The sequence below is a fragment of the Ischnura elegans genome, chromosome 12 (assembly GCF_921293095.1).
Source record: "Ischnura elegans chromosome 12, ioIscEleg1.1, whole genome shotgun sequence".
Classification (NCBI taxonomy): Eukaryota; Metazoa; Arthropoda; class Insecta; order Odonata; family Coenagrionidae; genus Ischnura; species Ischnura elegans.
Genome location: NC_060257.1, coordinates 59,789,178 through 59,812,424, shown reverse-complemented (window position 1 = coordinate 59,812,424; position 23,247 = coordinate 59,789,178). Strand labels below are relative to the sequence as shown.

Below are 23,247 nucleotides of genomic sequence, written 5' to 3'. Positions count from 1 at the left end.
TCAGGTTTCATGGTTTTTGCTTACTTAGTAAAAATATTGCTTAAAAATACTGCTTTCATCTTTGACGCCCTGCAGTGCTACAAATTATTAAGACGAGAAAAAAATCTTATCGTAAAACTACTTTGTAAAAGAAACATTGTTGAAAAACGCTGCTTTCGTGTATGAGATCCTACAGTGCTACAAATAATGAGAATAAAAAAGTATAGTTATATTGAAAAGTGATTGATGCGCATAATTTCCGCTGCGGTACTATTTAATGATGACGAGAATCAATTGTATAGGCCTGGTAAGTAATGAAGAAATCCTAAGAAGAGTGGGTCGAATCCTAACAAGATAAGCCTCGTATAAACCTTGATAAATAGAAGACGCATCCTACTCAGCCAAATCTTGAGACGTGATGGCCTCACCAAGGCTATCGTCAAAGATTAGATGGCAATTCACATTTAGATGGCAAGAATGGAAAAGGGGGAACTCGAGTAAAATATGCTGAACAGTTTAAGAAGGATGAGAAAGAGAAGAAATATTAGGGTGTGAAAGGATTAGTTCATAGGAGAATTGAGTGGAGAGCTGCGTCAAACCAAACTTAAGATTGCTCACCAGTGATGATGATTTTCCGTTGACTTATTTCTCCAGCATGTTGAGTTAATCACCGTACTCCAGTTACAGTATTAATTTTCTAACATATCTTGAAGAAGAGAGTATGAGTAATTTCAACGGTAATTTTTTCCCTTAAAACTTATCTCATGTCGTCTTATCAGTCTTATATGAAGGGGGGTATCAAATTCTTTTGGGAAAATTTCAGCTATATGGAGGGGAAGCACGATAAAAGGAATATTATGATAGAAAAATCAGTCCCTCAAGGCAGCATGCAAACTTAATATACTTTGTAAATATTTTCAAACATGGCGTTCTTAATCCTTTGATTATAGTCTAATTTATTGATTGGAATCTGACTTACTAGAGAGGTTAAATGAATTTAGAGTTACAAAGTAGGTAGTTCAGCAAAGAAGTTATTATCATTATACAGTTATTTAACATTATTTTTTTTCTTTTGAGCGCAACCCACATTTTGAAAGGAGATTAAAATTTCCAATGTTGAATTTGGAAAAGTACACTCTAACTAAGGAATCGTTCTCTTGCAATATAGAAATCAAAGAGCGATTGAAGGTTCTTTTAAAGTGCTACAGTTTAAAAAACAAAAACCACAGGCGATCTTCCGTGGTCTACAACCGGTATATTGCCTCATTCATTCCCCAAACAATGAAATTTATGCGTGAAATTAAAATTTTAAATATCTCGCTAGATAATAACGCCAGTATTTAATCAATATTCTTCTCTGAATATCTTACATCTATCATCTGTATTTTGCGGTCACCTACTTTTGCTTCAGCCTGTTTGATGGCCTCCTGAGACAGGTTTCACAGTAATTGTTTTGAACTGCGTGGTCGAGTCGGAGCCTGCGCAGACCTTATCCTGCAGCGCCCGTGGTTTCTATGTCCTGCGTTTTCTACGACCACTTCCATTGGCTCCGCCCATTTCAAGTCCCACGGGGCTCATGAGGACATGGCCCGCAGGCCATGGGGTTGACACGCCACCTGGAATGCATCAGCGACGATAAAAAAAGGATAGGAGCTTCCCGCAGTTTGCGAGGTCTTTTCCATAATCCCCTCTCCAGTAGGATTTCAGACCTATTCATTTGTCTTTTAAAGCGTCCGTCTTCCTTCTTCCGACCACTCCCCTTCTATGTACCGTGATTTTAAGGGGGCAGCTGCCCTCCCCCCCCCCCCCCCCCCCAGAAACAAAAATTGCAAATGTCTTTAAGGAAAATAATATTTTTTCAAGCAAATAATTTAAAAAAAAGCTAATAAAGAGCTGTTATATTTTCCTTAAAATTTGGGTTTATTCACCTTTTCCATGCTTAAATCTTACCTATAACTTCAACAAACATGGGTTGCCTCCCCCTAGTTTTGATCCTGGGTACGCCCTTGTGAAAATTGGCGGTAGAGTCACCTCATATAGCAAGAAAACGTGTTAAGAAACATATTTTTGAAAATTTGAAAACAAAATATTGCCCAGTTTCTCATTGAGAGCATCATGTGCCCAGTACAGGAAGGTTTAGCTGCATGACTTCTGCGGGCGGTAATGGTTTATGTTAAATCAATCTCAGGATATCAAGATGAGCTGTAAGAGGATGGCTTTTACTTTAGTGCAATAGCTTAGATCCACGTCGCGTTGGTTGAAAATAAAGGTGTGACGAGCATCCCTCGCAATTAAATTAAAGTAGTTGCAAGCGTGTGCAGTGCACGAAAACAAAGGATTGACCTGAATAACCGTGAGTAACCAGGCACAGCCGAAAGCCAGAATGAAATCCTTTGTGACAGCATCATGAGCCAGATTCAGCTCCTATCCCTGACCAGTGAAGTGGAGTGACGCATAATTCATTGTTGCAACAGACCTTATCCCTGAGAGAGCCGTAGTAGTTTTTAAACTGATCAACAACTTTGACTGTGGTGGAACAATTAGAGCGATCTTAAAGAAGAATTTCGATTTATCATTCCAGGCGATAATAATTGTTTACCATCGCTAAGAGCCTTTAATGTTGTTTTTTTTTGCCTCTTTTACTTCTGGCGGTATTTAGTGATTTTCAATGTTCAAAAATTATTATTTGCACGGTGTCAAATATCTTTCGGCCGCGAGGACTCGGCCTTTATGAAGGAAATGGTTCTATGATAGAATGTTGTCATTAATTGATAGCGGTACAAAAAGCAGTAATGTAGAAATAACTTCATGCAGCACCAGATGAGAAGACATAATGTGTTAAAACCGGTCATGGAAAATTGCATCAACGTTGTTTATATTTCTGATTTCACTTCATTGAAAATGTCCCTGTTCAGAAATGTTGCGAATTTTCGGTGGCCCAATAACAATCAGACATCGAAAATATTTCTATAATTAAATACATAAAATGCAACGAGAATGTAATACATAAAAATATAGAAAACAGGTTCATAAAATAGCTATGATCGGAATAATAGGTAAGAAAATTTATAAGAAGTAATGCTATTGATGTGTGTGATTGATTGCTAACAGTATGTCATGACGTACTGTTAGCGTCATGAGATAGCATGGAGCAAAACTTCTAAAATTCTTATTCATGAGTTTAAAAGGAGTTCTTTCAGTTTTTATGAGTGTTGAGAGTTATGTAATTTCCCTTGTGAATTGATTATTTCTCTCTCGTGCGTAATATAGGAAATTATTTTATATCGTTAATACACCGGCGTTTTCCATGCTTAACCGGATAGAAAACATGACAAAACACTGATTTTATCCATTGTCCTTCAAAACAGATACGGCGTTTCAGTTTTTATGGGTGTTGAAAATTATGTGTTCTCCCTAGTGAAATAGTAATTTCGTTCCCTTGAGTAAAAAGGTATATCATTAAATATCGTTAGTTTACCGGTATTTTCCATGCTAGTGGATGGAAAACATGACTAAACGGTGATTTTATCCAAAAATTTCTAAATTTCATAAACTCATAAATAAGCGCATTATATAAACCTCTAGGGTCACGATAAATGCAAACTTTTGGGCCATGTCGCTGCGTCAGTTTTTTTGGGGCCTAGAATTAATAAAATTAAAATAAGAAATAAAATAAAAATAAAATAAAAATAAAAAATTTGGGCCAAATAATAATAATAAAACCTTATGGGCTATGTCGCCGCGTCAATTTTTGACCCAAAAAAAATTGACGCTGCGACATAGCCTAAAAGTTTTTATTTATCAAGACGAGTACCCGCGAAAGTTTTAACGAAGAATCACTCTAGGGTCATGTAGACCCGACGCGATTACTTAAGGGTTAAGACTATTATGTTACTCTAGGCCACTGGTAATGGGTCGCCCACCTTCGTTCCGGAATCCGAATTTCTCAATGGTTTTGTTTGCTATGCCCTCCTTAATTTAGACCCACCTCAATTTTCTTTCCTGCCGCGAGAGAGCGCTGCAACTCACCCCCTCTGTGCTTTTGATCCGATTCACTGCCAAAGCACGGAGACTCGTCGCTATGCAATCCACCCCCGTATGCAGTAACTGACCAACAACAATCGTCGACTTCCTCTTGGCGCTCCCGCTCAGCGACCGACTTGGCACTTGAAGACTCGCCACTCTGCAAATCTTCGTCTGCGTTGAGATCAAATGAGCGCTGCATCCGATGGAGACAAGGCCTTGGCAAGGAGATACCTATTTAGCAGATAATATAGCAGATTATACCTTTTTGGGGTGGCCGAAAACAATGTAAGGCTGGCTTATGTAAGTGAAAATGAGGACGCCTCATAATGCGTCATGTATCTTGGTAGATTAAAGTTTTAATAATAATAATAGTAATAGTAAGCCAAGGAGAAACCTATTTAGCAGAAAGTATAGCAGATTATACTTTTTTGGGGTGGCCGAAAACAATGTAAGGATAGGTAGCATAAGTGAAAATGAGGACGTCTCATAATGTGTCACATATATGGGTAGATTAAACTGTTAATAATAATAATAATAAACTAATAATAAATCTTTATAAAAGAAAAACATTTTCATCGCAAGCTAAAAGGAAAACAAAAAATTACTATGAGCCTGACAGTCTCTAAATTATTTGCTTAATATACAACGAAAAGCGTTGGGGGCATGTTCAACTGTATCACTCAATTTGTAAACCAATTGTTGTTGAGACTCCATCATTCACGTTCCTTTAAATGAACGCAGCGCCGCCATCAGATTTCAGTGGCCACTTTTCGGACTAATATCCATATATTATTTTAAATTGTGAATAACAATAGGGTGGTTTCCTATTTTTTTTTAATTGTCTAAATAAAAAGATTATTACTCCTGGAGTACGTATGTCACGTTTTTAGAGTTTTAAATGACGAAATCTATTTTTCGCGATTAAATGAAAAGAAAACGTTTTCAAGCGCGCGAAAACGCTACGGCTAAGTATGAATGTTGGGAAAAGCTCGAGTGACGTCATTCTGGTTCCGGCTGCAGCCGTGTGAGGCCACCTTAGTGCGAGGCTATGAGCGCCGATACGATGCAGGCTGCTAGCAGGTAGCAGAGTACCCTGCTAGCAGGTAACGCTTGGCTTTAATAAGGAATATTAATACCTTATCAAACGAAGGAAACTTTCCGACCATAGGCATTTTTAACAGGTGATTATTAAGAAATGTTTCCCTAAGCTCTATGCCACATGTATTCATTGGTAATCTCAGACGAAGTAAAACTTCTGACCACTCGTATAGAATCTAGGTCCCCGTGACGTCACGTGGAGTGGCATCGCATGGGCTCCAATCTTGCCTTTTTTCAAATGAGGTTAAAATTGACCATTAACATTCGTATAAACTGGAATTTCTAAAGCCAAATAATTTGCATAAATGAATACACTAATATTGGGTAACGAATCGCACTCAATGCCTTTCGTTTTCTTTGATGAAGGAAACTGCCCTATTGAGATACAGTTATAATAAAAATGAAGGTTTTAGAATATGGCATTGTCGTTTGGGTCTGAGTTATCCTGAAAAGACGCACTACTCGTTAAAAGAAATGATGCTATCATCTTGTGATTGTCACTGAATACCCTTTCCCAATTCTGAAAATTGGAAGAATAAACTTTATTGGGTTGACTAATATATCTAATAAAACACGACCCTGGCTTCGTAACATAGTGACATCGTCATGTTATGTCAGATCGGTCGTTCTTTTTCAAGTTCATTTGTGCACCCAAAAAATTTCATTCTTTCATTTTCCATATTGGAAAGGTTTAACATAGTTTAGCCCGAAGTTATCAGCTACCATTTTTCAGTATTAATAATTCTCTCATATGCTTATAATTTAATACATTATTTTATCTATCTCATTATTTATTCTATCTATATGATGTGCAAGACAATGGGGTGTTTGCATAAAATTTTTTTGCGCTTAAATATTTCTTCATCGTATAGAGGAAAGGAGATAGATGACGAAAAAATAGGTTTTAATGCAGTAAAATGGACAAATATATAATTAAATGAATAATAAAATAGCTAAAATGCCAAGGAAATCGGCGGGAGAAGATACATCCTGTGATTCGTCGATCGGTTGGTGACGTCACTTGCCCGTAGTTACCCATATGAGGCCTCATTGCGACTGGGAAAATTGTCGAAAACATGGAATTAGAGGTTTTTTGATAAAGGAAATACAAATAATCTACCAAAAGCAGATATATTTATGGTGGTGGAGTATTTGAAGGGAAATGACTGCTTCAGCATTCCGGAAGTTAGAGGAACGAAGGCACTTCGGTAAGTTACCTGATGATTTCATCTCCATATTACAATGAATGGAGCTGGTTCTGCTGACGACTTCCTCAGTTTTTCTGCCTCTAAGCTCACCAATCCAATCTGTGGTGATATTGCATCAGCCACTGCAGGGCAGTCTTACAATCTCCTGTGGCAAGAACTGCGATATGGTAGAGTGACAGCATCTAAATTGTATGGTGTAATTCACTCTAAATCAGTAGGTAATTCTTTTGTGCAGAACATCATTGGAACAAATAAACTGCACGAGACTGTGGCGATGGCCAGGGGGAGGAACTTAGAACTATTGGTACTGCGGGAATTAATGACGAGAGTAAAAGAAAACATTAACCAATGTGGTATTTTACTTTTTCCTGGGTGTCCAATAGCAGGTGCATCTCCAGATGGCATAGCCAAGGAATATGTCGTTGAAATAAAATGTCCTTTCAGTTCGAAGGCACAAAAAAAATATATATTAAAAAATGGGAAAATTGCTGCTAAGTATCTCAGTCAGATACAGATGCAGATGCATGCTAGTGGGAGGAAGAGAGGCCTGTTTTGTGTTGCTGATTGGCAGTTTGAAGAAAGTAGGCACATTGACCTTGCTTGGGTTGATTATGATAGGGAGTATTGTGAAGCTATGGTTGAGGAGGTGAAGGACTTCTGGAAAAAATATATTTTTCCCCAGCTTCTCAATGCAGCTAAGTAAAGCTTAAATAAATAAAAATTATTAGCCAGAAATAATGAATTTGTATTGGAAATTTGTAAAAGGCTATTGTTCATGACCCTCTCCAATATATAAAGATGTTCATAATTACTTAATTCTAGTGGTTCAGCTCAATTATTGTTTAAATATATAATTGACAACATTTACTTTCATTTTAAAGCTTTTTATTTGGCCCATTGTTATTAGTATTTCAGGTATGATGAGGTTAGAAGCCAAGGGGTAAAAGTGATTTTTATCTTAAACAGAGTTAGGTGCAGAAGTTTATAGAATAAATATATAAAAACTTGGTAGAAAAGGAATACGAGTGAGTAAGTATCTGTTCCGTGCTGACATAGAGTTCAAAATCAAATGTACTACTAAATATCTACTGATCTAATTTGTCTTCTTTACCTACTTTCTGTGTCTAGCTTTGTTTAGAAAAAAGTCCCTTGCACCCATTGCCTTCTCAGCCCCTCACATAAGATCTTTGAAATTACATGATCAACAGAAATCACTTTTTTGATGTATCTCACTTAAAAGGTAGAACTACTGCAGAGTTATCAATCAGAGATGAAGCAGATGGACAAGGTGGGAAACTCTCAGGAATTCAAAAAAAATATTTTGCTACATTGTAGTAAAAAGAATAGCTTTATCTCAAAAGGACAACAAATAAATCACAAACGTGACATGTGCAACAACAAATAACTTTTCAAAACTAGAAAATTGCAGGCTACTAACAAATAAGCTACACTTTAATTATTGGTGATTGAGTATTTACTATACCACAAGCTATGACAATGACATCATTAGTGCTTGCAATAAGCTTGCTAGGGATTATAGAGTGAGGTTTTAAAAATTCAAATTCACGAAGCCTTCTTATCACCCTTTCAATGTGAATTCTAAGGCTGGCAATCCTTTTTGTTGCCAGAACGTCCTCTTTTGTGGATATCTGGCCAGCTGCCACAGATGGAGGCTTTACCAACTGGCATCCTCGGGCTTGCAGCAGTTGGCCAATGCCTTTAAAGCCATGGTCTGCCATGACCACAGCCCCTTTTGGTAGCCTCTCCAAATACTCACACTCCTCTACCAAGAGGGAATCAGAGATTCTGCCTCCAAACCCTTCTGACACAAAATTTATAAATCCATCAGGGGTTGATGATACAAGGTACTTCAGGGTATTGCAGCCTTTGTACTGGGACCATGTCAATGCCTGTTTGACAGGATCACTAGGCTTCTCTATTTCAATTTCAAGGCAGTCTATTATAGATTGCACATCATAAAAATTGAACCTGAAAGGTATGGGAAGCTGCCTTTTTATAGTCACCCTATCCGGCCAATAGATCAGTTCCTTCAATGTGTGTGCCAGGATTGGAACAGTTCTGTTAAAAATTTTACATGCATGGCCACATGATATTCAAAATTGATCCGCGAGCCTTTCAAAAGAATCATTTACCTTGATTTTCATGAGAGTCAATACAATGTCTCTCTGGCCAAGTTTAGTGTATTTCATTATCAAAGGCATTGCATGAGGATACCACTCAACTGGCATGCCAATATACAATTTGGATTTCCTATTTACACAAGAGAGAATTGTATCAGGGTCCTGAAATTCATGAGCAGACTCATCACTCTCAGATGAGTGTGGCTCATATTCACTCCCACTGCCATTTTCCACACCCTCAGTCATTTCATCTGAGTCTGTTGTGACAGACTCCATTTCCTCTTCATCCACAGCCCCACCTATTCCCTTCAGTGGAGATGTCGACACATCTCTCTGTAGCTTGATGGGTGATGTGGCAATGTTAAGTACTTCCTTTTTTGTCATATTGCAATTAATACCCTTACTCCTGTGAGAAACAGAAGTTTGGGCACTAGAATCACTAAATGTCTTTGTAAGAGTCAATGGCTCATAGTTGGATGCAGCATTTCCACCCTCATGAGCTTCAGAGCAGTCTAGTTCTATGTCCACTGGCTCCTCATCCAAATTATGACTTATTATATGGGGAGGGATATGTTTATCAACCTAAAAGAAAAGCATATATTTTATGAGTTGCATAATTCAGGCAATAATTTTCAAGTAACTGATATAGGTACATTTAACGAGACCCTTATCTCCATAGTACCAAGTTGATTGTTTTCAATTTGAGTAACTGAGCAGTACCAAACTCTTCACTTCAAATTTTCAATAATAACTTGAGCTTATATGAAAATATACAAACTCCTACTGGGCAAATAAGTATAGAATTAAATACATGATTGACAACATTTTATTTCAATTTCAAGCTTATTATTTTGCCCATTTTATTTCAGATATGATGGGGTTAGAATCCAAGTATAGCCAATAGTTATAGAAGCCAAGAATATGGATTTCACATTTTAATATGAAATATTTTTCAGAAATATTAACTGCTGTGTTGTTATTAGGCTTCAATGTGGCAGCATATCATATATTAGTCAGTCTATGCCTGTAGAACACATTTATGTCTATGTAACTGTTTCTATTTAGTGATTATCATTTATTTCATTAATTAATTAAAATATTAATTTATTTAAAGGGCAAATATAAACAATGCAGTCTACACTTAAAGTAGGTACCTGTAAAGAGTTCCCATAATAAGGCTGTAATATTCATCAATTCACATTGAGGCTACAAATATCTTTAGATCCAGCCTAGGGAGGGCTGCATATGTATAACTTACACTCAGTGCGTCTTCTACTAATCTCTGCTGAGTCCTCTTCATGGGTAATTTTCTGGTGGTTGACGCAAATGCTCTCTGCCGATCTTTCTGGCAGCCAAATATGTGGGGAAAAGCACATTTTTTCAATAGCTTATGCCCTCCTACCATTTTGTACCTCATGAAATTTTCCATGTCGTCCTCCATCTATGAACAAAAGCATTAGGTATATATTTTTAAATGTACATACCAAAATCATACCTCAAACTATTGACTTATGATCTACTAAATGCTTCTTCCAAGGTTTTCTTCGTCAACAATTTACATCCTTTGATTTGCAGTTTTTTGGAAGCATCTATTTTCCATTTCATTACGTTGGCTATTTTGTACGATTAACGGATTCATTCAGCAGATGTTAAAGGCTCTTCATCATGAATAATTTACGCGTCATATACATACATTATCATCTATTCAATAAGAGTCAGTAATAAATATTAAAATACCTCAAAATGGTCCTCGCAGCAATAAAGGGTTGATTTCAGAGAGACATCGAAGTTTCTTCTTGCAACTCGAAACCATTTCTTCCTCCGTTTCTTTTCCTTTGGAACTGCGAAAAACACTTTGCTGGGGTTCCTGCTGCTTGTATTTGTACACTCAGGTACAAAACACCATTTATATGCCGACATTACGCACAGTTTATCTCTGACTTTCGTGCAAGAGAGCGCGTAACAAGGTCAAACCATTAACTATAACATACCCGTTGCTCGAAGTTACGGGCAAGTGACGTCACGGGCGGCCATGTTCTTTTTTCCTTATTTTCGCGGACGTTCAAACCGGGTAATTTTTACGCAGCCAGAAATGGCCAAAATTACCGTAAATTTAAGTTTAAATAGCATTTCCGTATCTAGGATGAAGTGAAGTTTCCGTATATATCGCTAAAAAAATCCATGCAAACACCCCATTAATCCGGTAATATGCCGATCAGAGAATCGGGAATCAAAGTAAGGGAAATTTTCATAGGAATTGTCAACAATAGACATAATGGTAACAAAGTTATTCAACAATGTGATAAAAGAAACATATTGCTTCTTCTTTGACAAAAATGAACGCTAAATACATCAAAAAGCAAATAAATGAATAATATTCTACGCATACTTTACAGCCAATTTCTCATCAAGAGTTTACTCAGTATACCGTGCAAATCAAAAAATTATTTCAACCACTCCACACCCAATGTGAAACTTGAGTGTCGAATCTTTATGTTGACAGACAGTGTTAAATGTTCTTTAGAATCCGAAAGAGAGGATTCCATTGTGGTTTTAAAATTGCAGTCATGGAAAAAACTAGCTCTCTTTCTTTTTCCCGGAACTAATTCACGTGAACCACTCGTATAATTTATTCTGGCTTATTTCCAAGACTGAGGGGTTCATTCTTTGGGGCTCGGTGGCAGTTTTTTCCTCGTAAGCGAGCAAAGAATAAGGTTACGTCATTCTCGCATGTTATACAGTTTCCAATCCCAATCAACTCTTGTTTCGTGCTGAAAATTACCCACTCTCTCCATCATCTAAGATTATTCTGGTTCAAAACATTTCTCAACTCGATTTTATTCATTAATTATCGCTCAGGCATGTGCTTTGATCATGTGGTACTACTGCTCTAGGGTTGAACTCCTTTGGAACATAATGTCAATTAACAATGATGTGCAAGACAATTAATCCGGTAATAAGCCGATCGGACAATCAGGAAACAAAATAAGGGAAATTGTCATAGGAATTATCAACAATAGACATAACGGTAACAACGTTATTCAGTAATGTGATAAAAGAACCGTATTGCTTCCTCTTCGACAAAAATGAATGCTAAATATATCAAAAAACAAGTAATGAATAAACGCAGTCTGTAACAATGTAACAAAACTCAGTAACCCAGTCACACTACAAAAACTCGGAGTCAACGTAATAAAATTAACAACGTTATCATTAAACAATATGAATTATAACTAAATTGCTTCTTCTAATACAACAATTAACATTAATCATATCAAAAAGAGATGTATGAAATGTATGATCAGCATTCATAGGTCACTGGAAAGTAAGTGTGTCACAATATTTCTCTTCAATATTTCCACTGAAGCAGTCTTTTACCTGATCGGCTAATTATTCCGCACAGTTATGTGGTATAACAATGGCTCTCTATTGCACTCTATGGTAGTAAAAAAATAAAGAAAAAATTCGACATTATTTTCTCTTGATCCAGTTTAACACGGCTGTGGACAATGGAGACGATTTCCTTTGTAAATTAAGGCCATTGGAGGGTAAATAAGACCTTAAGACGCGTGATCAACCTTCATTCGTCACCATGCTTGGAAAAATCTACTTCGCGAGTGGAAAGAATAAAAGTGGGATGAAAATTACCATCTTTCTCTTACATCTAAGATTATTATGCTTCAAAAAAATTCTCAACTTTTATTCATTAATTATCGCTGAGGCATGTGCTTTGGTAAAACGATGACACTTGAATTCACTGTACGGTAGTTAATTATCCGTCATTATTAGCTCATGATCCAGTTGAACAGCCTAATGGACAATAAAGGTAATTTCCTTTGAAATGCAAGACCGTTGGAGGGAAAATAAGTTCTTAAAACTCGTGCTCAACCTCAATTTGTCATACATTGGCTAAAAATTCACTGCTTGTATTAGAATTGAGCACTTAAGGTACGTGTTTCAATGAACAGACCTGATGTGAACAGTAAGCTTTATATGCAATAGTGTGAATCTGGTGGCCATTGGGTTGAGCGTTGGCCTACCTATTTATGGATCCTGGGTTCAAATCCCAGGTGCCGTTATCGTACATCCCATAATAAAGTTTTCAATGTGTTTTGTGTAAAAAACTGGCCCCCTGTTGTTTTGGAAACAGTGTTCTTGGCATTATGCAACAAGAGGTGCGTTTAGTTTTTCATTATCAACAATTATCAATCCTGAGATTGGTTAGATGCAGCTTTCCACTGAATTCTCATGACAGTGAAACATTTTGACACAAAAATCATTCTTCACCTTAACGATCCATCATTCCTCTGTAACACACGTTTCAAAAGCTTCCATTCTATGTAATAAACTTTCACTTCTTAGGTCGTCTAAATAATGTTACATGATATTTTCGCGTTCCAGACTGTATATTACTATTTTTTATGAAGTAATTACCAGCGGGAAGATTTCCCGGTGGTTGCATAAAATTTATCGAAAAAAATTAAAAAAGACACTTAATTCTCATTTATATTCTTTTTCGCTATTTTTATAATACTTTGCTGGAAGACCAAGTTGTACTAACCCCCTATCTTTTTATAGGCCACTTGATGGCGGGAAAACAACTCTCCGCTAATTTCTCCTTTGAGCTAATCTTTTGACACCAACATTATTCTTCTGATTAATAGCCTTTACCTCCAACTCTAAATACCTCATCCGAGGCCATCTTACCCATATTTCCCTTGCCCCTGTCCTTCTACGATAATTTTTATTAGGTCATCATGCCTCATAATGTGGCTGATTGAGTTTTTCCTTCATTTTTTCAATTTTTTCAAAATACTTCTCTCCTAATATTCTTAGAATTTCCACTATGTTTACACAATCAATCCACTTGGTCTTTATCGTTATTCTGTAACACACGTATCGAAAGATTAAAATATATTCTTCTCCGTTTACTTTTTACTTCACGAAAATAGTCGATGTAGCAAATTGTCTTCGCTAAAATATAGGTTTCCGCGGCTAAAATTAATCATTGCAATCCCCTCAGTCTTCGGGGTGTGAACACGTAGAGTTGTAACTGTTCACACATCAGCAGTTGATCGCTTGGTATGTCCAGACGATGGAGTGCTGCATAGCCTTCGAAACGTTGGCCAAGTATGTGAACATTGACGACTCGACGCGGCTTCACCCCGAAGACGGGATGGTGCTATGAGTTATTTATTCGCGTTCTAGAATGTGAGTTATTGTTTTAAAAAAATGGTTACGAGATTTCCCGGTGGTAGCATAAAGTGTATCATAATAAATTTTTTAGAGACATTTGATTCTCGTCCACATTTATCACTTTTTTTATATTAAATTTTCTGAGAGAGCTCGAAGAGTTTTTATGGTAAATATTTTCAGAAAAATATATTCTTATTTGAGTAGGAAACCTATTTTATATTGGTTCTTCGTGTCCTGGACTTTATCTCATGCTGATAATAACTTTTTCCTAAATATTTTGGTGTTGCTATTTTCTTCTCAAGATCTGTCTTACCCCTATAACTACACTTACTACCTAGTCTGCTCCTTTTCCTTGCTATGCTGTAGACCTTGAGTGGCTAAGAATTCACTTCCTTGCCACTACTCTTCCTGCTTCTATGTCTCGTTCTCGCAATTCTCTCCTCTCGTACCTCTTCTCGCGACCGCTCGCGTCGCTTCTGTCGCCCCCGAGGCGCCGGCCACTTCCCGAGCACTCGCGCCTCCCTCCGCGCCGCGCCTTTGATCGTCATCCTCCCCGCTAACCCCACCTCCGCACCGCGGATACGAATACTATTTGGCCGGCGTCCGCCACTCCCGCCCAAACAGCCATTAGGGAGTCGTCGCAACTGAGAACCCCCACCCCTTCCTTCCGCCCTGCATGCAGCGCCCCCCGTACCCCACTTTTCCGCACACTCCTGGACCCCTCCCACCATCCCCACCCCTTCGACCCAGTATCCGCGTCGAGACGAATCTTGGTCGCCCGCGAGTGGGTCCAGTCCTTCGGTGTTCCATCTCGTCACCGTCTCGGATATTCACACGCGGCCCTGTTGGCAGTCCCAACGGCTTGTGTCTTTGGTTCCCGCGGCCGGAAGTGTGTCCGGAGTCACCAGGACTCAGCCGACGTGCGAGAGGGATTAAGTCTTAGGTCGAGGAAACATAGCGGTCCCGAGCAGCATCCTTGTGGTACTCCCTTAAAATCTGTGTTTACACGCCGTTCTACCGCAAACAGCGAAGAAATTTATCAGCATTAACCAGCGTCAGGATAATACTCCCAATATATACTCACGGGACTTAGCGGGTCCAACCGGCATCCTTGTGGTACTCCCGTAAGATCTGTGTTTACACACCGTTCTACCGCAAACAGCGAAGGAATTTGACTGCCCTAACCAGCGTCGGGATAATACTCCCGATATTTACCCACGGGACTTAATTCACGTGCTTGCAGTATCAACTGATCGAATGAGGAAGCGTAGCGGTCCCAACCAGCATCCTTGTGGCACTCCTTTAAAATCTGTGTTTACACTCCGTTCTACCGCTAACAACGAAGACATTTTTACGGCCCTAGCCAGCGCCCGGATAATACTCCCTATATATATTCACGGGATTTAAACCACGTGCGCGCAGTATCAGCCCTTCGAATGCGGAAGCGTAGCTTAGGAAAGGAAGTAAGAAAATTCGTCACTTCTTTCCAGGGTCCATGTAGTACTGACCTATATTCACCAGGACACAGCCCATGTGCGCGCGGGATCAACTCTTCGATTGAGGAAATCTAGCGGGCCCAACCGAAATCCTTGTGACACTCGCTTTGTGTCTGTTTTTTCACGCCGGCCTTATGGTCACGTCTCCGATACCAGCGAAGACATCTTAGAGCTAGCTGTACCAGGATAGTATTCAACTGAAATCTGTGTGACAGGGTTACTATAATTAAGAAAATTCGACAGTCCTTTCCATGGTCCATGAAGTACTCACCTACATTCTGTTTACTCGGCAAATACTGAGGGTTTCTTCCCCTCAACCTCTTAGAAAATTTGACATCCCCGGTCGGCATCCTTGTGGCACTCTCCTATTATCAAGCTCTGCACGGTGTCAACAAGGTGTCTTCATCGCCACCCCTTGGAAGAGTTGACGGTTCCAAACACTGTCTCCGTAATGCTAGCTTAGAATCTATTTTAACTCGATTCTTCGTTGTGAGTCAGTGAAATCAACATCTCTAACTAGACGTCTTGTGGTAAATTAAAGTTTGTGTTTACACTTTACCTTTGGATTTCTTCGTCACGGCTAGTTTTTTTCGTAGCACTTCCTCTGCAAGTTTGAAATCTTGACAGATCGATCAAGCTTCCCGGTACGCCAGAAAACGATACCTTAGCGTTATCCTTCCAGTTTTTTCCTGGATTTAGCCTTCCTTCACGCCTGACTTCTCTCTGAATGTGGTAATCTGACGGCACAATCTTCCTCCCAGGAGTAATCCCTCGGAATCAGTTTTTACAGTCGCACGGGGATCAAGTTTCCGCTACTGGATACTGCGCAGCTTCTTGACGTCTGTTCACTAGTGCGACGAGTTCATCTTCTCCCAAGTGTGTGTGAGTGTGTGTGTTACCTCGTGGTTTGTGAACGAAGAGCACGCTTCAAATCTTGAGCCGAGCTGTTCTTCTCGCGGCTGCCTTCAGTGCGGGATAACTCTCTTCTGCGGCCAACTATTCGTTCCTTCGGCTCACTTCCGTGTTCACTTGTCCCCTCCTGAAGTTAACTGGCGGGGGAAGGATAGGGAGGACAACAACAAAGTCATTTTAAATCCCCCTCCACGGCAGTGTGTTCTTGCAAGCTTGAGACGCTACCCGCCAGGCAGCGCCACCGGTCGCAGTGTCCCCTACTCCTCCCCCAACTTTGACGCGATTTTATTTCTCCTGTTGTCAGCCTTTCTTCAACTTTAATGCACCCTTGGGCCTCTATCGGTGAGTAAGTCCAGTGTATGTAACACCGGCCGGAAGTGGCTTCGCGTAGCTCAGAGAAAAGAGTAAGAAATAATGAGTGTTTAGCACTTAGTCTTCACTAATTCAGTTTAATGCTTCTCCAGGTGGTTAACATAGATGACTCCATGACAATTCTCATGCTGTCTCTCGCTATTTTTTGGTGTTCACGATGAACACCGAGTTATTTCGCTCTGCCTCTTATGCAAATTATTATGCCGTACTTGTGCCGTGGTTAAAAATGTATTACCACTTTATCTCAAACGATGTTGCGTCAAAATATTTCTTTGATTCAACAAACCAAAAAGTAAACCCTCTCTTAAATGAAGACATTCCTTTCAGCTAAAAACGTTCTAATGCTAAAAGAAATTTTAAAGTTTACAGAAAAAATATCGCTGATCATAACTAGTAATAAGTCACAACATTGTCAGCAATTGAAAAAAATTAGACGTTACACTAATTATAGTAATTCCACATCTCATCTCATTCTTTCATCTAAGACGCTGGTGACAGTTAGTCCCAAAATTTGCACAGGGGACTGTACTGATAGTTTTATAGCGATGATACTACTTTCTTTGCGATGTAGTTTTGAATAATTTTAGCGTACGAAAACTTTCAATGAAACAACTTCCACGTTGAATGATGTGAAAGAGAAGAAATGCCTAGGATTATAAATGTCAGTTGATAGGAAAATTGAGTGCTAAGTTTCGTCAAACCACTGTTAGAATTATTAACCAGTGCGATGAAGTAGCTTCATCAACGCAGAGTGGTAGACATAACATTTATTTCCTATTCCTAAGGTGTACATAAATATTTACAATGTCATGATGAAAGCTATAAAGCTAATGTTTTTGCATGAAAATAAATAGCTTTGTAGCCATGAATATTAATCAAAAATTTTGAATGCCGAAATTTATTCTTTTAACGAATTAGGAAACAATCCTTTTTTTTCAATAAAACTCTGGGGGTAGCGATTTCGACATTCCTCGTTCTTTTTTTCCATTAAGAGATGTAACGTGCATTTTGTCTTTACTCCAGTATTTTTTTCTTGAATTTACCCAAGTCAATGGTGAGCGAAACTCAGAGCTGATAGGTGGGTCTATAATGAGGATATCATTCAATTAACATGTATCATTTTTTCGTTAAAATAGCAAAAAATTTGGAGGACAAGACATCACCACTTTTGCAAAAAATAAAACGCGACCCCACCTTTCATACTTAAGTAATTAATGTAAGTATATAATTTGTTAACTTCCGCATCTCTCATTGTAATACCGAAGTTGTTAGTTTCTGTGATCCCCTCAGTTTTTGGTTACTAAGCGCTCTTGTACAAGTTACGATTTTTTTTTCTCCGCATGAAGTCTTTACTTAAACTCTGCAGATCCTATGTCCCCTGAGGGATACATAAAACAGCAATATTTATCGGTCCTTTCTCAGCATGTTTGATGGACAATTTGCATAAAAATACTGTAAATTTTTAAAAGTTATTGAAGTTACACCATTCGAGAACTCGTATTGGCGGAAGAATTCAGTTTTACATGAGCAGTGGTTGAAGTGAACATGGCTGGTTCCGATAAGACTCGTTTTTCTCGTACTGTTATCATTAAATATTGGATTTTTATTCCTGTTTTTACGCTACTTTCATCATTTACATTATGCTATCATGAATATATGTTGACTAAATTGTGATTAAAAAATAGCCTAATTTGCCATAAGGTGTACTTATAATTATTATAATCAGGTTCTATAACCAGATTGTAGTAATCTGATTCTGAAACAATAAATTATCTGAAGGCCCATGACAACCTGGTGACGTAATTGGTATTAATCAGGTAATAATCAGGTTCTATTATCAGGTATTAGTAATCAGTTTCTGTAACAGTTAAGTATCCAATGTCAAAGTACAAGATTACAAACTCTATCGACATTTCAGCTTGTTATTTTTCTCTGGGTCAGAAGAGTATAATTAGTTTTCTTGTCTCCTTCGCTTGTCCCTTGTTTTTACTGCAATAATGCCAATGACTACCTGATGACGTAATTACTATTAATCAGGTACTAATAAGGTTCTGTAATCAGGTAGTTTTACTTGTTATCAGGTTCTGTAACAATAAAGTATCCAATGTGAAGGTCTAAGATTACTAAATCTATAGATATTTCAACTTATCTTTTGCTTTGGGCCTCAAGAAGATAATTAGTGGGGACCGGGTTGGTGTGGTAGCTACAGTGTTGGCTTCCTACCCCGTGGGCTCGGGTTCAAATCCCGGCGGTTGCTGAAAATTTTCAGAGACTGCCCGATCCCTGCTTGAATGTAGTGTGGAGGACATTCCAAGTGCAACACTCCGTCCGTCGGATGGGACGTTAAGCCGTGGTCCCCTAGGCGCCTTTCGTTAAGAGCAAGCTAATGCCGACGCCGACGGGGTTCTCTCAACCCTTTCCTACCTATCTTTCCCTCATGGCGCAAATGTCCTCATATGTCGGTTGCCTCCTTCAAATACCATACCATACCAAATATAATTAGTTTTCTTGTCTCATTCTCAGTTTCGTATCGTGCGACGGGTCAGAGAACATTATGACTCGAGCAATGTTGTTCCAACGGCGGTTGAGTGCCTAAATCTCCCCTTCGACTGAAAATCTCGTTTCTCTACGTTTACATTGCCGCAGCGGAGTAGATAAGCCTGCATTGTATCAGTGTCATCACGAGGGACATTAATGCGGGCTCGCGAAGCTATGGGCATGTCACCGTAAAGCGTTGGAATACGGCAGTATTCGGGAAGAGGCCCAATTCCGTTAAAATTGGGAAGCCAATATTTGGGGACCTCATTTTCGCTTTGATACAGCTGGAGGAAAGTCAAACATACCGGAAAGGTATTTGCGTGCAAAATCCTGGCCTAAGGAATCGCACTCAGTTATACATCAGTGATAATGGAAACTGTAAAGTTAAATTTAAAATTTTAATGTACTTTTTTTCTTTCGGCCGAATCTCTTACGTCGTCAACGTGTGAATTTATATGTGATTATATCGAAATGTAAAACACTGTCTAATTTCATATTTATACCTAGGTTTCGACGTGGCACGCCACCATCTGAAATATCTTACATAGTTTAAAGTTTATATTTTGCCCTGTATTTTAAACTTTGTTCTCAAAGGAATTTTTGTACAGTGTAAAACGCTAAAATACTGAAGAAAAAAACTTTTAATAACAAAATATTAATTTTCTTCGAAAACATTTCGTTTCGGAGCAGTTCGGATTAAGCGGTTATTCACATTAATCGTGTTTGGATTATTCATCTGAACTACATTTCGGTTATAAAAATGTTTGGTTGAGGTAGTATTACGAATAAAAGGAAAATATCAATTTTAGGCGTGCCTCGCTTGGATAAATTCGTCGAAATACGTGAAATGGGCGCGAAATTTTTTTAAAACTTATTCTCGCGGAAGTATTCAACGCGAGGCCTCGCCTGCTAAATTTGCTTTCACGGTTTGAATTCAGCGAACACCGAAATGGGAGTATAAACAAAGGCACGGATATATACGGACTAATTGCCCCACGCTCATTTGAATTTTTTTCGCGAGGCACGTGAATCGCATGATGTCATTATTTATTAACGCGAGCCTGCGGAGTTTTGTCAAACAGGTGCTTTCTGCGCCGCTTCGGGGAGTACAAGCAGAAATACATGTTTGCATCGTGATTCTGGGTTAGATTTTGCGAGAAATATACGCTTCTTGCCTTCCTTTATATCGCCCGTTAACTCCATCCAAGGGGACTGCATAGAGGAGGCCCAATTTCTTAGAACAGAAGGCTGATTTCTGTTGCCATTTCGGTTGCATTTTATAATCAGCTTCCAAAAATGTCCGCGGCGCACTGACGATTGCAACACGATCCACTTTTTTCCAATATTTTCCAGTCTAATGTTTTTAATTGCGAGGAATATCGTTGAGGTTTCATGCATTTCATTGATCATATCATCATGCACATACAGCAAACTCCCGATTATCCGGGCTAATGATGGGGGAGTTGCGGCACAAATAATCGGGAAACACGGATAATGCAAACTTTCACTTTAATTTCATGTAATTTTTTCATTTTTCGTGAATCAAAAAATGTACTATTATTTACCCACATTGTCCGTTAATTTAGAAGGCCTTATTTTCCCAACCGCGATATTTTTAGCGGTGATAACGTGATTGTACTCTTATACCTTCTGGTTTCCGAAAACCGTGCATTCGTGGATGCGAGATTACAGATTCTGAAAAGAGATTCGCGCAGTGATTTTGCACGGATGCTGCAAATCCACTGCGAGGCGTTGGGAACAAAACTGTCACTGTGAAAACTCATGCACGGATAATCCGCAACACGAAGGTACCGCAGCCGGATAATCGGGAGTCGGCTATAGATCTCATTTTAAATCGCTAATTAAACATTATTTCCCCATGAAACTCGGATCACCTTGTCCGTCGGCAACGCGAGTGGCGACTTTTGTAAACACATTTAAATGCACGGTGGGTGACGACAGGGTCGCAGCTAGGAATTAAGGCTGGAGGGGTTTAGGAGCAACTAATACCGGGGTGTGTGGAGGCATGGAATACCCACCAGGATAAGCGGTAGGTGCGAGATTAATAAATTGCGGACTTTTAAGATAAATGATTCAAAATGGTGAGTTTTGGGCTTTCTGAGGGATATTTTATTAATCTTTACTCTATTCTATTAGTAATATCAATCCAATTAAGTAAAATGGATTAAAATTAAAAATTTCTCTAAGCTCTGGGGTGGGTTTTATCCCCCAAACCTCACCCCCTCGCTGCGCCACTGAGTGACGACACATTTAGAGGCCGACTTGAGGGTCCTCTTTTCTAATATTCGTTCCCCCTACCTTCATCAAGGAGGTGCCACAGTGACTGCATGTTTGAAAGAATATCGCAAAGTAAATTTCCGTACATATTGAACTAGATAGGCACGAATATTACAAAAGAGGATCCTCAAGTGGGCCACTAAATGTGTTTTCACCCACCGCGCTATTAAATGGGTTTACAAAAGTCGCCACTCGCGTCGCTGACGGACAAATTGATCTGAGTTTCACGGGGAAATAAGGTATAATTAGGGGTGTAAGCAGACATTTATGTACACGATGATGTGCTGTATCAAATTCATAACTTTTCAATGCTATTCCTCGCGATTGCAAACATTATACTGAAAAATATTGGAAAAAAAGTGGATCGTATTGCACTCATCACCGCGCCGCGGACAGTTTTGTAAGCCGATTAAAATGCGACCGAAGTGGAAACAGAAATGTGCCTTCAATGGGGTGGAATTGGGCCTCCTCTATGCAGTCCCTTTGGGCAATGGATAAGGTAGATTCCAATGATTTAAATGGATTATTTGGACTTCTTCTTTTGCCTTGAGGCTCTTATCTTTCTCATTTCATGGTTCGTACATTCCGCTTTCTGTAGAGAGGGGCCACTCAAAATCAGGTTGGAGCCCTTGCGTGTGGAAGGGTGGAAAACGAGAAGCAAAATAAACACACCTCGGGTTAACAGGAATTTCGAGTCGCGATAAGTTGTTTGTTTATCTCTCTGCAATGTAAACGGGGCCACAAATACGTTTGTTGACTACGGAAACCTCCGATTTCTCGTTGAGTAGCTGTACGAGAACGGGTCTGAGTCTTATAAAATGTCGAGTATCCTTTCCCGAATTATTTATCCGAAGCTTCGTTTTGGTTTCCCCAATAACGAAAGGTACAAGGTAGCTCTTGAGTTTATAAGGTGTGTGCAAATTTTATAGCTTAATGAACTTATATGGTCCATCCATGTCGTTAAGTAATCGAATTAAACTAATCGGATTACTTGCAACAATTACTTTTTACGAAATGTAATTTTTGTTTAATTTACTCCTTACGGTGAAAGGGGAATCGTTATTTCCGTATTGTTTTATATTTATTATTTTTCACACAATAGCATAATATAAATAATGAAAGTTGTATAAATACTGGAATAATAATAAAGTATTTATTAATGCGTGTACGAGCAAATTGACTTCCACAATTAGTCATGTGAAATGGAATTCTTCCGCCAATAGGTACGTGTTTTGGAATGGTGTAACTCCAATTACTTTCCGAAGTGTACTTTGTTTTTGATACAAATAGCCTACCGAATGTGCTGAGATAAGACGGATAAATATTACTGTTCTGTGTACCCCCAAAGGAGACTCAGGGTCTAAATAGGTTAATTAAAGACTTCGTGTGGAGGAATATCAACATTTTCGAACCGTAACGTATACATTGGTGCTCAATATGGCAGGGCTGTTTATATTTATGAGTATGTTCACTTAGAAATATAAGGATTCAATTGGACTCCTCTTTTGATTTAAACCTCGATGTATTTTTGCTACGATGGCGTACTTTTTTTAGTAATCTAAGCGAAAAGTATGAATTTGGAATCTTGTAAATGCATCCTTAAAAACTGCATAAAAGCTGAAGGCTCACTCAACCAGCCCAATGTTAGTGTGATAAGTAATAATAAATTCGACATGGCACCATGCAAATCTCACCTTCGTAACCTCCTATTCCAAAATTAGGATCCTTTTCCGTCTGTGATACTTCTCTATAAAAATAGCTGGAAGCTTCATAAAAATAGAAATCAGACGAGAGGCTTCATCGTTTTTTTACGAGGTTGGCGTGCATTATCTTTTCCAAATGTAAGCCTTTTTCAAAGATAAAATAAGCGATATACAGTGTGTTTCAGGAGGAATCTGCAATATTTCAGGAGTTGGTAAAGGAGACAATATCAAGCAATTTTTCCGTAAACATGGAATCGTAATTCCTTAGTTACTTAGCTAT

General features: G+C 38.7%; 1 protein-coding gene across 4 annotated transcripts in view; it reads left to right on the top strand.

Annotated features, from left to right (window-relative positions):
• Window positions 1-23,247, top strand: part of LOC124169686 (protein quiver) — a 168,031-nt gene that overhangs the window by 74,639 nt on the left and 70,145 nt on the right. The window contains exon 1 of one of the 4 annotated variants that reach the window (XM_046548362.1): window positions 14,433-16,398. The exons of the other annotated variants lie outside the window; for them this stretch is intronic. Coding sequence (XP_046404318.1) covers window positions 16,377-16,398 — 22 coding nt within the window. The 5' untranslated portion in view covers window positions 14,433-16,376. Of the gene's footprint in view, window positions 1-14,432; window positions 16,399-23,247 lie in introns of those variants that run through there. 4 annotated transcript variants of the gene reach the window in all.